This window comes from Camelus ferus, chromosome 2 (assembly GCF_009834535.1).
Source record: "Camelus ferus isolate YT-003-E chromosome 2, BCGSAC_Cfer_1.0, whole genome shotgun sequence".
NCBI lineage: Eukaryota > Metazoa > Chordata > Mammalia > Artiodactyla > Camelidae > Camelus > Camelus ferus.
In genome coordinates, this window is record NC_045697.1 from 4,682,192 (window position 1) to 4,696,311 (window position 14,120).

The 14,120-nt window shown below is 48.4% G+C and overlaps 1 protein-coding gene across 3 annotated transcripts in view; it reads left to right on the plus strand.

Annotated features, from left to right (window-relative positions):
• Positions 1–14,120, plus strand: part of CRMP1 (collapsin response mediator protein 1) — a 67,728-nt gene that overhangs the window by 31,201 nt on the left and 22,407 nt on the right. For all 3 annotated transcript variants that reach the window (XM_032493743.1, XM_032493755.1, XM_032493750.1), the window contains exons 4-6: positions 1,076–1,240; positions 11,461–11,522; positions 13,425–13,505. In XM_032493743.1, coding sequence (XP_032349634.1) covers positions 1,076–1,240; positions 11,461–11,522; positions 13,425–13,505 — 308 coding nt within the window. The remainder of the gene's footprint in view (positions 1–1,075; positions 1,241–11,460; positions 11,523–13,424; positions 13,506–14,120) is intronic.

Sequence of the window (14,120 nt, forward strand, 5' to 3'; positions counted from 1 at the left end):
AACAGTTCTAGGACCAAGTCATAAGGAGTTTGATCACTTAACTGGCCAAGGAGAGGAGGAAGTCTTCAAGGAAACTGAAGGAAAAAATGACCACAGAAGTAGGACAAAAAGCCAGAAAGCTGTGTTGCCACGGAAGCCAGGGAGGAGTGAGTTTAAAGGAGGGAGCGATTCACTCTGCCATGAGAGGTCAAGTAGAATGAGGAACGGAGGGTCGAATTAGCAAAGGCTGATGCTTCCGGTGGGTGGCGTGAGAGGGAGGGCGAGAGCAGAGACTGGTCTTTATAGATGTCTGACTGTGAAGGGTGGGTGTTAGAGAAACAGGGCAGTAGCCAGAGAGATTTGCGAAGCTCAGTGAGGTTTAAAAGGCAGGTGCCTCCCTTTGATCTGCTTTACAGCTGAGATTTTTATTTGAGAAAAGGATGATGACGTTAATATCCCTTCAGTCTCTAAGCTCCTTTTCACCTTGCTGGTCTGTGTCCCCGAAGTCACATCATGCAGCTGACAGGACTCTGGGAATCTTCCTACTGCTTACGAGTTGTGTGACCTCGGGCAAATTTTTCTACCCTCTTTGAGCCTCAGTTTCTTCATCTGCACAATGGGGCTATTAGTATTCACTACACAGGATAGTAGTGAGGATTTGACGAGATCTTTATGTGAAACCTTTGTGGCAGTATCTGACACACAGAAAGCATTCGATAAGTAGTTGTCATGATGATGGTGAAAATGACAGTAACAATGGTAGTGACGATGGTGGGAATGAAGACTGAAGGTGCTGGTGACATGTCACTGCTGATGGTTGTGGTAATCTTGGTGACCGTGATGGCGATGTTGATGCTGGTGGTGGTGGGAGTGATGATGGGAGGGTGCTGATGAGAGGGTGTTGATCTGGATGATGTCAGTGGTGATGATGGTGATGATCGTGCTGATGGCAGTGATGGGGTGACAGCGATGGTTATGATGACTACGCTGATATTGGAGGTGATGGTGGTGATGGGGGTCATGGTGATGAAGAGACTACCATTGAAACAACTTGGGCCCTAAGCATCCTAGAAAGACACATGTTTTTCTGTCCCAGTTGACCATGTTGTCCCTGAACCGGGGTCCAGCCTGCTGACCTCCTTTGAGAAATGGCACGAAGCAGCTGACACCAAATCCTGTTGCGACTACTCCCTGCACGTGGACATCACCAGCTGGTGCGACGGCGTCCGGGAGGAGCTGGAAGTGCTGGTGCAGGACAAAGGTCAGTGGCAGCTCCAGGATGGGGGCACAGTTCTGGAACACGTGTTTCTTTAGTGGGTCTGATCGTGTGGAGTTAAAAATCCCTGTATCTGCATCTGCCGTGAGCCCAGCCGTGAGCTGTGCTCTTCTGCACAAACAGTGGGAAGACAGGACTCTCTTTCAGGACTCTGTCTTCTTTGCCTCCAGGCCCTTCGGCGGTTCCCCCGTTCGCAGAAGAAAGCCCAGTTTCCGTAGCCTGGCACACAAGCCCTCCCTGATCTCGCCTCACTTTTCTGTCTCTGCCGTAAACTCACCTGGCCGCTTATTATCCCGGAGCCACCCCCTGAAACCTCCTGTGCCTCTGGCCTTTGCTCTTGCTGTCCCTTCACCCACTGGCAGGGGTGCCCTTTCTTCTGCCCTACTACCCAGCTAAGCTGTCACCCCCTGCAGTTGCCCCAGTCAGAGCTACTTCGTCCCTTGAGTACCCGTGGCAGGGTACTTGGCCTCTTTGGGGCACCTTTTCCACTGCTCTTGGATGACAGGACACCCGTTGTCTGCCTGGCTCTTCTGTTAAACCCTTAGCTTAGGAGGGAGGGGACTACGTCTGTGCCTCTCTGTGTCCCACCCTTCTGCGTGGGCTCGCGCCAAGTGTCTCTGCACAGTGTGGGTACTTTACAGTGTGCATTACACCAGATGGAGGTGAGTTGAGTGGAAGACACGTGGAAGCAAACACGAAGAAGACAGAATGAACCAGGTGTGAGTGGTCCGTCTGGAAAGGGGCAGTTCTGAGGCTGTCTGAGGAGGAAACCTCAAACGAATGAGATGCTTCAAGGAGAGACAGGGAGGGTGTTTTCAGTTTTTAAACTATATATGCTGTGTTTTCTCATTATCAAAGTATCATCCCCAAATTACAAAATAGTGAGAAAAGCAAGAGAAGATAATTTTTTTTCCTCTGACCCTACCCCCAGTCACCACTTACCATTAATGTGAAGGATTATTGCTCTCCATTCCTCATCTATTTGGACGACTTTCTCCTCATATAGTTATATGTCAGCAGTCCTCTGGAATCCTTCTTTATTTACCTACCATGTTATGAGTAATCATTACTCTTCATTAAAAACTTTCTAATGGCTCGTTATATACAGTCTAATGGTTAATTTGCTTAGCCATTTCCTCTTTTTATTGGGCACTTAGGTTTTCTGTGTGCTTTATTGTGAGTCGTGTTTGGTGAACATCTCTGTATATAAACATTTGTTTGCATTTCTAATAATTTTCTTAGATTTCCAGAAATGGAGTTACAGGGTCAAGGTTTTAACATTTTTCAAGATTGTGACATTTACTGCCAAATTACTTTCCCAAAAGACACACCTACGTGCACGCCCACAGCCCCGCGTCTCTCGTTCCCTGCGTGTTTGCACCATTGGGTGTTATTGCTTCTACGAAGCCTTGCTAATTTGATGGGTAAAAGCCGGTCTCCCGTGGTGCACTGCCGTTCTTTAACTGCTGGTGACGTTGAACGTTTTACATCCGTTTCTCCTTTATGGGAATGGCCAGTGTGTTCTTTGTCCATTTACCAGTTCGGATTTCAATAAGTTTGAGCTTCTGCAGCCCGAAGGCTCTCTCCCTCCATTGAAGTTGCTGCAAATCACACTCTTGTTTTGCACAGAATCATAGTCAAAGGGAATTGACAGTTTCGTGCCTTGCCTTCCACACCTAACGTGAAATCCTGAGCAGGTTTCCATGCTGCCCCTGCGGCTGCATCACACCAGTTTTAACAGCCTGACTAAGGATGGGAACGTGGAGAGGGGCTGGGAGGAATGCAGGATTACGGAACTGTCACAGAGAGCCCCGCAGCCCTGTCTCCTCCGGGTGGGGCTTTGTGGGTCATGTGTATTGCAGCAAGCTACTTTCTTCCCTTGGCTAGAAACTTACCAGGGGAAGACTTGGGGAAGTTTTTATGTGCACTCCTGAGTTTTGAGAGTCTAACTAGCACTGTAAAATGCTTTTTATTGGTGTAAGTTTCAGAATTAGTACCTGTTTATTAAAACAATATGGAAGTGTTTACACTAAAAAGTGATTCATTGGTGCCTGTGTTTCCAGGCATTTTTCCACTTTGTACATGCATATATAAACACTTGGAATATGTATATACATATTCTATATACACACTCAGGCACTCCTAAGTTTTACATAAATGGAATTATAATACACATAATACGCTGCAGTATGCCTTTTTCTTACTCAATAAAATGTCGTGGACAATCAGACTCCCTCCACGTAGCAGCTGTGTGACCTTGGGCCATTCACTCAACCTCTCTGTGCCTCCGTTTTCCCATCTGGAAAATGAAGGTAATAAAAAAGGTTGTTTCACAGGTCAAATGAGTAGATATATGTAAAATGCTTATAGAACACTGCTGGCCTGTGGTCAGGATTCTGTATTACAAGCTATTAATTTGTTATTATTTCACTGTCAGTATGTTAGTGGATGTGATGCAGGACAACAGATGTGGGGCGTGAGCAGGGCCGTGTCCCAGGCTTCGGCTGAGCCCCTGGGACGTGCCCGCCAAGTGTGGGTCCTTGGCTTCGCGCAGGAAAGAATTCAAGAGCAAGCCACAGTTGAGTGAAGGTAGATTTATTCAGAGAGATACACTGAAAGGCAAGAGAGAGGCCACGAGGTGTGGGGGTTGGGTGCTCAGATTAAAAGTAGGTACACACTCCACAGACAGAGTGCGGGCCGTCTCCGAAGAGGGAGAGAGCGGTGGCCGGGAGGCATCGTGTTGCTGGTTTTTATGGGCTTGGTGGCTTCGTATGCTAATAAGTGGAAGGACCAGTCTAAGGGGAAGGGGCTGGGATTCCCGGGAAGTTGGCCATTTCCCACCCTTTGACCTTTTGTGGCTAGCCCTGGGACTGCCATGGCGCCTGCGGGCGTGTTATTCACCACGTTAATGTATTACAAGGGGCGTAGAATGAAGCTCAAGATCTGCTAGAAGTTAAATCTCTTCATCCTGAGCCTCAAGGCCTCCTAGGGGCTGAATCTTTCACCATTTTGATGTTAACTGCTGTGGCAGTCCTTGAATGGCTGTGCCCTGCCCCCTTCCTGTCTCAGATAGAGGGTCCCCTAAATTAGGAAGCCCACCAAAGCGTGGGTCCTTGCCACGAGCTGTGAAGGAATCTGAGCAGCAGGAGCCAAGGGATGAAGTGAACAGCCGTTTCATTGCTCAGAAGAGGGAAAGGAAGGAAAGGCGCTCGAGCCGGAGAAGGAAAGAGAGGCGCTCGCAGGAGGAGCTGTCAGCCCAGGCTGCCGGTAGAGGCAGCTCCGGCCCGGGTCGGGCCATGTGGACTTCTATGGGAGGCTTCCGCCATCAGGTCCTCGTTCTGGGTGTGCTGGAGCCAATCGCCATTCTTTTCTGGCCTCGTATGTGGGCTTTTCCGGTTGTTGTCATGGCGATTGTCAACTGTCATGGCGCTGGTGGGGTGTCACTTAGCATGCATCACACTGACTTGTAACGAGGCTCAAGGTCCACTGGAAGTCAAATCCTCTGCCCTCTTGGGCTTCACAGGTTCCAGCCAGTTCTTGCTTCTTCTCTTTGACTCCTGAGACTTGACTGGTTTCTAAGAACAGTTGGTTTCTATTTGAAGGAGGGGCAGGGGTATGATCCTGGGACAGCAGCTTTGGTAACCAGGACCTTGCCCCAAGGCTGCACTATTGTGTCTTGATCGTTCCTCCCTGTTTCTGCCTTCCCTCCCTTCCCTGGTTAGCAACTGTTTGAATCTGCCCTTTGGAACTCAGGGAAGGTCAAGGAGCCCAAACGAAGCCTATTTCCTACAAACAAGAAACAGGGAACAGGGGGAGATTAGTGCCAGGAAGGCTCCCACAGGGTCCTGCTCAGTATCGATTACGAATCTCGTTTCTCATAAGACCTCCAGAATTTTCAGTTTTTAAGGAGATACTGAGTTGATCTGTCTCCTATTGATGAACTTTAAAAAATTGTGTTGTCAGGGCTCCCAGGGAACAAACTCTGAGGCAGAGCTTGGCCTGCAGGGAGTGAGTGTGTATTAGTGTCCTATTGTTACTGTAATAAACCCACCAGTGGATGGTTTAAAACAATGCAGATGACCGTTCTGGAGGTCAGGAATCTGAAATGAATCTCATAGGCTAAAATCAAGGTGTCGGCAGGACACGTTTCTTCTAGAAGCTCCAGGGCGCAGGCTGCCCGCATTCCTTGGCCCGCAGCCCCACGTCATTCCAGCCTCTGCTTTATATATATATTAAATTGATGTACAGTCAGTTATAATGTGTCAGTTTCCGGCGTACAGCACAGTGTCCCAGTCATGCGCGTGCATACATACATCTGTTTTCATGTTCCAGCTTCTGCTTCTGTCATCACATCTCTGATCCTGGTGGTTACATTGAACCCACCCACATAATCCAGGGTGATCTCCCATCTCAGGGTCCTTAACCTAATTCCACCTGCAGAGTCTCTTTGCCTGGGAGGGACGTATTCACAGGTCCTGCGGATTCAGGGCATGGACATCTTTAGGGGACCATTATTCTGCCTCAGAATCAACCCTTATGAGCGAAACAAAGGAAGTGGGATTGGCTGCAGGGCGCTGTGAAACCTGGGTGACCTTCAGGTTTATTCTGAGGAATGGCAAGGGGGCAGGGACTTCACACCCTGCGTGGACCAGGCGTTGGGTGTGGCCCTCTGGGAAGGGGCGTGACCTTGAGTTGGGTGGCGCTCTTCATGGAAGGTGACTCAAACGGCTGAGGGCCATCCGCTGGCCATCCGCTGGCCGCTCTCCCAGCTGCTGGAGGAGGGAGCTGGGGAGAAGTCCTTCCTTCCTGACGGGGGATCTTGGGGTTCATCCCAGCACTTACAACAGGCTGTTTCCCACTGTTTGCTATTTCAAACGTGTTGTGGGGGAGCATCTTTGTAAAGATACCCATGTTTGCTGGTGCAGTGATGGCTTCCAGGAGCACCGGCTGGTGGGAGTGAGCTCGGCTGGCTCCACTGATGTGCACCAGGCGGGCGAGTCCTGGGCTGGTCTGTCTGTGCCTTGGTTTCGCCTTCTGGGACCGGGCAGCTTTGCTGTTCTCTCGCTCACACAGGTGCACAGTGAAACGACTTGTCAGGGGCCTTACAGGAAGCAGCGGGATGTAGAAAGATCCCAGCAGTCGGGCTGCCATCTTGACCGTGTGACACTGGGCAAGTCACCAAGCTGACCTCTCTGCGGCTTACCCAGTGGCCCTTCATCCATAGTGTCAGAGCTTTGGTACCAGGCGTGAGACCCTCAGTCTGAGCTTGGTGTTAATTTTCCAGTCAAAAGAAGGAAACAACCCAAATGTGCATCACAGGATGATTGGATAAACAAAACGTGGTCCATCTGTACAAGGGAATGTTACTCAGCCTTGGAAAGGAAGGGAATTCTGACACAGGGTGCGGTGTAGATGAACCTGGAGGACATTATGTCACGTGAAATAAGCCAGTCACAAAAGACAAATGCTGGACTGCATTCATATGAGGTGCCTAGAGCCGTCCAGTTCACAGAGAGAGAGAGTGGAAGGGTGGGTGCCAGGGGCTAGGGGAGGGGGAATGGGGAGTTAATGTTTCTGGGGACAGAGTTTCAGTTTTGCCAAGATGAAGAGTTCTGGACATGGAAACCCAACAGTGTGAACACATTTAATGCCACTGTGTTAGCAAGTAGAGGGACCCCAAACTGGAAAGCCTGCCAGACGTGAGGGCAAACCCCTGCCCCTCGACCGCCCCTAGACGTGTTGGTCCTTGGCTGCCGACTGAGAAAGAATTCTCAATAGAGGCAGAGGAACAGAGTGGAAAGAAACCTGCTTTACTGATCAGAGAGAGGAAGAAAAAAGAAAGAAAGAAAGGAAGAGAACACTTGAGTGGGGGAGCCGTCGGCCAGGTAGCCGTTGAGACAGCTCCAGCCCCTGATCCGGCCGCGGGATCTTTTACTGGAAGCCTCTGCTAACGTTGTCTTCACTATGGTGGTGTCAGTCACCTTCTATTACTGGCTCCTTCCTCCCGTGGAGCTCAGCCCTAAAAGAGAAACTTTGGTGGGAGAAAGAACAAAGAAAGAGATACTGGGGTATGTCCTTGGGATCAATACAGCAGTTATGGGACATAAAATGTCTTGTTTTTTGGCTGTGTCCTTGGAACCAAGTAGCCAGCTGCAGGATGAGACAGAATGTCCTGTTTTTCACCAGCCTGGCATTTTCTCCCCTTGTGGATAGCCAGCCAGGGTCAGTACGCCTGTCTAATCACCTCTCTCAAATGCACTGTACACTTACAAATGGCTAAGATGGCCAATTTTATGTGAGGTGTGTTTTACCACAACTGAGAGAAAGCAGCGGTTCCTCATTTGCTCCCTACTCTGTGGATGGGCCCTCTGGTGTGGGCTCAGCTGGGCGGCTCTGCGGGCCACACCGAGGCTCTCGTGCCTTGGGCCCCAGCTGGGGCGGCTCTCTCCACCGCCCCCTCCCAGCAGCTCTCGTGGGCTGCTTCTCCCTGCTGGCCCCACGAGGGGGAGGCTGGAGCTGCAGGCACCCCGAGGCCCAGGCTTGGAAGTGTCCGCTGACACTTCTGCTTCGTTCTGCTGGCCGGAGCCACTCTCGAGACCAGCCCACGTTCAGGGAGAGGGGAAGAGAGACTCTGGCTCTTGGTGGGAGTTGCTGCAAAAGTTTTGTGAAACTAAAAATATTTACCCCTGTTTAACTTCTTCCTGCCTCCTATTTCTCTGGGAAGTTTTCTTATTTTTTGTTTGTTCGTTGCTCATTCCCACTAGAATGTAGACGGGGATCCTCCCTACCTTCTTCACAGCTTTATCTCTAGCTTCTAGAATTGTTACCGAGTCCAAATTCTTTCTGCTCGCTGCATGACAGGCCAGTAAATCAGGAGATGAGGTGTTGGGGCAAGGAATAATGACTTTTTTCGGAAAGCCAGCCGACTGAGAAGATGGGGAACTAATGTCCTGGAGAACCATCTTCCCCCAGTCAGAATTCAGGCTCCTTTTATACTAAAAAGGGGAAGGGGTGTGGTTGGTTGGTGCAAACTTCTTGGTATCAGACTCCTTTGTTCTTGCAGCTGTCTGCGTGGGTCAGGTCATGATGTTTCTGTAAACCTCCAACAAGAGAAGTGTTCTCTGTTCTGGGACTTTTTATCTCTATGAGTGGGAAAGTTTTACACCTTTAAAGATCAGAGCTTTGAGAAGGGTCTCTCCTGTGTATTTCAGGCTCTAGGCAAGATTCTTTTACAAAAGGTGCCGAACCAGCACGACTGAGCCCAGGAAACCGAGCACAGGGTTAGAGCCAGGGGAACAGAGCTAACATGGAGTCAGATTGGTTCTTCCCTATTACATAATGGTGCTCGCACGTTAAGTTCTCAGCAAATATTTGATGAGTGAGAAAATAAATATGAAGAAGGGCTTATGGGGTCTAATAACTTTGGGAAAGCTTCCTGTTTAGTCCCTTCTTGAATATTCTTAAAGCTCATTATCATGTTAAAATCTGCAAGAAGCCCTGGAGTCAAGAAAACTATTGGTTGCTGATGAATCCAGTTTTTCTTCACCAATACAGATATCAACATCCCTATTTTGATTACAAACAAGAGACTCACCCCAGAGCTTGGCAAATAATGCAGATTTGCTTTAGTGGCAGAGGCGTGTGTCCAAGGACCCCATGCCAGGGGGTCCCCTGTGCTCAGCCCTGCTTCCCTCTTTCAGCCAGCTCTGCTCTCCCTTCCCCCTTGACCTGCATTCTCCACTTCTGTGGTCCCCATGGTGGAATGCAGCAGCCCACGCTTTGTCTGGGTGGACATCTGTTCAATAGATTCGTCAGGTGTCCTTTGGTATCACTTGGACTTGGTCCCTCCTCCTGGCTCAGCTTAGCATCTGTTAGGCGCCCAGCCCTAGACTAACCATCTGTGATCTGTGGCCACGTGGTATGAACGTGGCTGTTTCCGAGGTTACTGGATGGATGGGGAAGAAGGCATTTGCTAGCAGATGTAAGGAAGTTCTGAGAACTGGGGGGTACTAGGAGTGGGTACTGGCAACCCGATGGGCGTTCAGCACAATCCTCTAGAATTGGCATTCCATGCAGCCTCCTTGGAGAAACACTGTGATGATGGCTTTTATGGAGTTGGGAAGTTTTGTGAGCATCAGGATCTATTGTATTTCCCAAGGCTCTACTGTCAGTAGTAGAATTATCAGGCCAAGGACGTGGAAGCATGTACAACTCTTGATAGTGAATGCTTAAATGCTTAATTGGTTTTCCAAGCAGGTGCAAATTGGCTGTGCCAGTTTTCGCTGTCACTTGCTGCATAAGAGGGACTCATTTTAATGCACATTCACTAGCACTGAGCAACATACTCTAAAATTTGGTACCGTACTGAGGTTTTCATCTGAATCATTTGATTACAAATAAGACTCAATCTTGTTCTTTTTATTTGTTATCCATTTAAAAAAAATTTGTCTAAAGATTCCGTGTGCCTTTTTTGCTTCTTTGCTTTTATTTTAATCTTTTAAATATAAAATCAGACAGATACAGAAAATTACACAAGTGAAAAATGTGGCTTTAGGAATTATGAGATTACCCTCCCCAGGTAAGAAATGGAAAAACTTTGCCCCAAACAGAGACCCCCAGCAGACCCCTCATGGGCTCCACTGCATCTAGTATTTTTTAAATAAGTGGTTTTTGGGTTTTTTTTAAAAAAACCTTTGTTAAATTTATTTCAGATTTGTTTACCATGTTGGTTGCTTGCTTTTTGAGTTTTTAAGAATTAACTTACAGAAGTTTGCCATTTATAACAAGTCAACTTTTTCATAATTTTGATAAGCTTCTAATCTGAGATAGCTTTACCCCATCCACCCACCCACCCAGAAGGGCCAGTTCTAAAGCATATTTATCAATCTGCCATTTCATTATTTCTGCTTTCATTTGTATTGTTTACTTCTAACTTCTGATAAATTTCCATTCTCTTCTTTTAAAGATTCTTATTGTAGAAGCTTACTCAGCTGATAGATGCTTCCCTTCCTCTTGAAAAATTAATGAAGCATGTGAGGCTATGAATTTTCCTCTCACTATGGTTTTACCTGTTCACTCATTGATATTTCTTATGTCTGTATACACTGAAGTTTTTTTGTATATAAGTATACTTGAGTGCATAAAGGCTGATACTTTGTTAATCTCAGAATATTACTTTTTCTTTTAATGTTTCCTAATATTTTGGGAAAAGAAATATTTGGTGCCAAGGTTTTCTAGACAAGAAGCAATTTTGGGCTGGTGTTCACTATTATTTAGTATAAAAGGAGTCTCAATCCCGTTTAGTACTTTTGCCTTAATTTTTTCTTTTTCTTATCCAAATGATTCCTGATTCCATCAACAAACATTAATTGCAGAGCACCTGCTGTGAACATGCAAGGTGAAATAATATATGAGATGTGATCCCTGTCCTCAAGCCACTTGAAGTCATATTAGGGAGCAGCCCTCCCCCCACCTCCCCTGCTCCCCTCTGGCTGCACAATGAGTCCTGTCATTTCAGCCTTTTCACATCCTCACCCCTCCCCATCCCTGGAGCTCCCTGCAGGCTCAGGGCCTCTGACCACCTGTCGCTTTTGTCTTTAGCATCCTCCAGCTTATCTCCATTTCTACACACCCAGCCACCTTCCAGAACAGTCCTTCTGAGACAAAAAAAGTCTGTGTTATTCCTTTGCTTTAAAAGCATACGTTCTACTAGACAGTAGTGATGGCTGTGCAACGGGCAATGAATGCCTCTGAACCGTATGCTTTAAAATGGGTATGATGGTGAACTTTGTGTATTTCATCATAATAAAAAATATAAGGGATTTTTTAAAAAGCACGTGCTCCTTTGGCTTCAGCCACAAGGCACTTCCCAGTAGCTGCACACCTGCTGTCTTTCCATCTTCCTTAATGTCCATGCCACGCACATCCCTCCCTCTCAGCCCGGGTAGTTCCCTTCCCCTTGCTCCCCCTCCCCTCCACCCCTTCCTCTTCCTTCCCTTTCAGACTCAGCTTACACGTGACCTTCCTCGAGCCCTCCTTGGACCCTCACCCACACCCCCAGGTTGGCTTGGGTGCCCCCACTGTGAATTCTGATGATGCCCTTCTGTCTTGGTTGCTACCACTCTGTACTGTGATTGTCGATTTACTGGAAAGGCATGTTCTTTTTTCTTAATTGCATTTTTCTACTCTCTTTTATCTTGAAACAGGCGTCAATTCCTTCCAAGTCTACATGGCCTATAAGGATCTCTACCAGATGTCCGATAGCCAGGTAGGTCCTTGCATAGCCCCGTTCCCCCACCCATCATCTGGGCAGGAATGGACCAGCTTTGTAGGCAAGGCAGCACAGGCAGGGGAGGTGTCGGAGCAGGACAGGGAGATCTCTGGGTTCCATTCCTAGTTCTGACCCTCAGCTGCCTCGTGACCTGTGTCAGTCATCACCCCTTCCTGGACCTGCATTCCTTTCTGGCCATTAGAGGGGGCGTGAAGCAGGTGGTCCCCTGCGTGTGGTTCCCAAACTCAGCTCATCCTCAGCCTCATCTAAACAGCTCACTAAAAACACAGATCCTTAGATTCCATCACAGATGCTTGGAGGTAGGGCTCAAGAATTGTACTTCTCAAAAGCTCTGCGGAGCTCTGGGGCTCATGTGAATTTGGGGACTGTTTCCTTAGCTCTGTCCTGGAGGAGAGCCCTGGCTGTCCCTCTGGCCAATTACAAGTCCCTTCCTTTCTCAGTTTTGTCATCTGTACAAGGTGATCACCTCTGGCCCTACCAACTGCAGACAGTTGTTATGTGGATGAGGAGAACCAAGGAAGACGGTGATCTCAGGGGAATAGGTGTCAGGAGTTCCAGTTTATCAGGCACCTGGCCTTCTCACGTCACTAGAATCCCTGGTTTGGTTTTGTTATCATTGCCCTGCCCTCCACTTGTTACAAAGGTGGGACAGTGCAGCAGCAAAGGGCATGGATTCTGGAGCCAGACTGCTTGGCAGCAAACCCTAGTTCGCTGTGTAGCCTGGCTAACCTCTCTGTGCTTTAGGTTCATAACAGCACCTGCCTCAGAGAGGTTGTCAGAGGATTAAATGATTTAATACAAGTAAAGGTCTAGGGCAGTGCCTGGGACACAGCTGGTGCCATATAAGTGTTCATAGCTGCTTTTCATGATCACCATGGGGTCTGATGTGCAGTGGGGGAAGCATCCCATGTCTTGCCTTTCAAAACAGACACCTGGAGTTGCAGCATGTAACTTACCCCTGGATGCCCTGGAAACCTTTGATGCAGTCATCAAAGGCATCCAAAAGGCTGAAGGTTTGTTCAGTTTCATGGGGAAAAACAGCATGTGTCTCTAGCAGAACTGACATTTTCCCCTGTATCATTCTAATTGTGTGTTTCGCTGAAGCCCTGGTTATAGGTGACTTGAGCAGACTTTGGGTGTAGGTCCTCCAAAGTGCTTCACACCTCCGCGCGCCTCCGCCCCCTGCTGTCTACAGCTGAAAGTGCATCCCCCGGGCGGGGGTGTTGTCTTGTCTGCAAGGAGGAGGAGGTTGAGATTCGGGAATCTCTGCGGAGGGAGCATGAGGCCTTGGTCCTCATCAGACAGAAATACCCAACTGCGGGTACTTTGTGGGTGGGAAGAAGGCACTGGGCAGGGTATATGTTATCTGAGTATTAGCATTGTTAGAGAACTTCGTCCCCCTAACTCCAGTTGGTCTACAAAACGATATGGGTTGGAAATCTTGTGAAGATGTATACATCTCCTGTGGTATGTGGTGGCCACGGTACAGGCTTAGCAGGTTTAGTTACATAATTTCAATAAAATTGGAAACAGTTTCTTAGCAGCAGTTGTCACCATCAGCAACTACAGGTGCTCCAACGAAACAAAACCACAGAGAGAGCCAAAGGCACAAATAGGCACTGAGATGCGGGGTGTGATCATGCCGTGTGTGTCTTTGATCAGTTGTGCCCCACCTGCAGCCTTCTGCTTTTGGAACTGGAGGGTGTCGGGGGCACGGGAAGAGTCTTTCCAAGGTTACCTGTTGAGCAGCACAGTCCATTGATAATAGATGGAGCACCTGGCAGGTGGATGACCGTGTGGGAGCAGAAAAATGGTCTTTGCAAACGCTCCTGCTGTGATATTTTTACCTCACCCCAATCCCTGTTTATCCCTCCTTAGCTCTACGAAGCCTTCACCTTCCTTAAGGGGCTGGGAGCTGTGATCTTGGTCCATGCAGAAAATGGAGATTTGATAGCTCAGGTGAGTGGTGTGAGTTTCCATTCCTTCCAGCTCGATCTGCTTCTCCTTGTTGTAAAGGGTATGAGAAAAGGGGGTGGAGGCATGGTTCAGCCTAGTGATTAGGCAAGAAAGGGTCAAGCCAAGAACTGGATGGCATGGCAGACACTCGACATGTGGGTCATGCACACACTGTCTGCAGTGTGGCCTTTGGCAGGCCACATTGTCTGTTGAATCTCAGTTTTCTCACCAATACAATGGGGCTAACAACTGCCCTGTGACCTTTGGAGGATTTGCATGAGGGACAAATAAAGATCTGAGTGAAGATGGTTTTTGCACATCCTGGGGATGCCAGAGGCAACTCGCATGAAAGCTGGTGCTGCTCATCGTCCTACATGGCTTGGGAGCAGGGATAATGGACAGAATTCAGGCTTGGAGCAGGTGTTCCAGCCCAGCCTCCTCCATCTGACACCGGGCAAGGAACTCCACCCCGTGAAGGCTCCTGTTCCTCATGTGGAAGCACCTGCCTTGCAGCCTTGTGAGGATTAAGTGTGTGAAGTTCAGTGTCCAACATGTAACAGGCTGTGGCCATGCAGAAGTTTCAGAGAGAGTGAGACATGAACGCATTTTGATCATTCT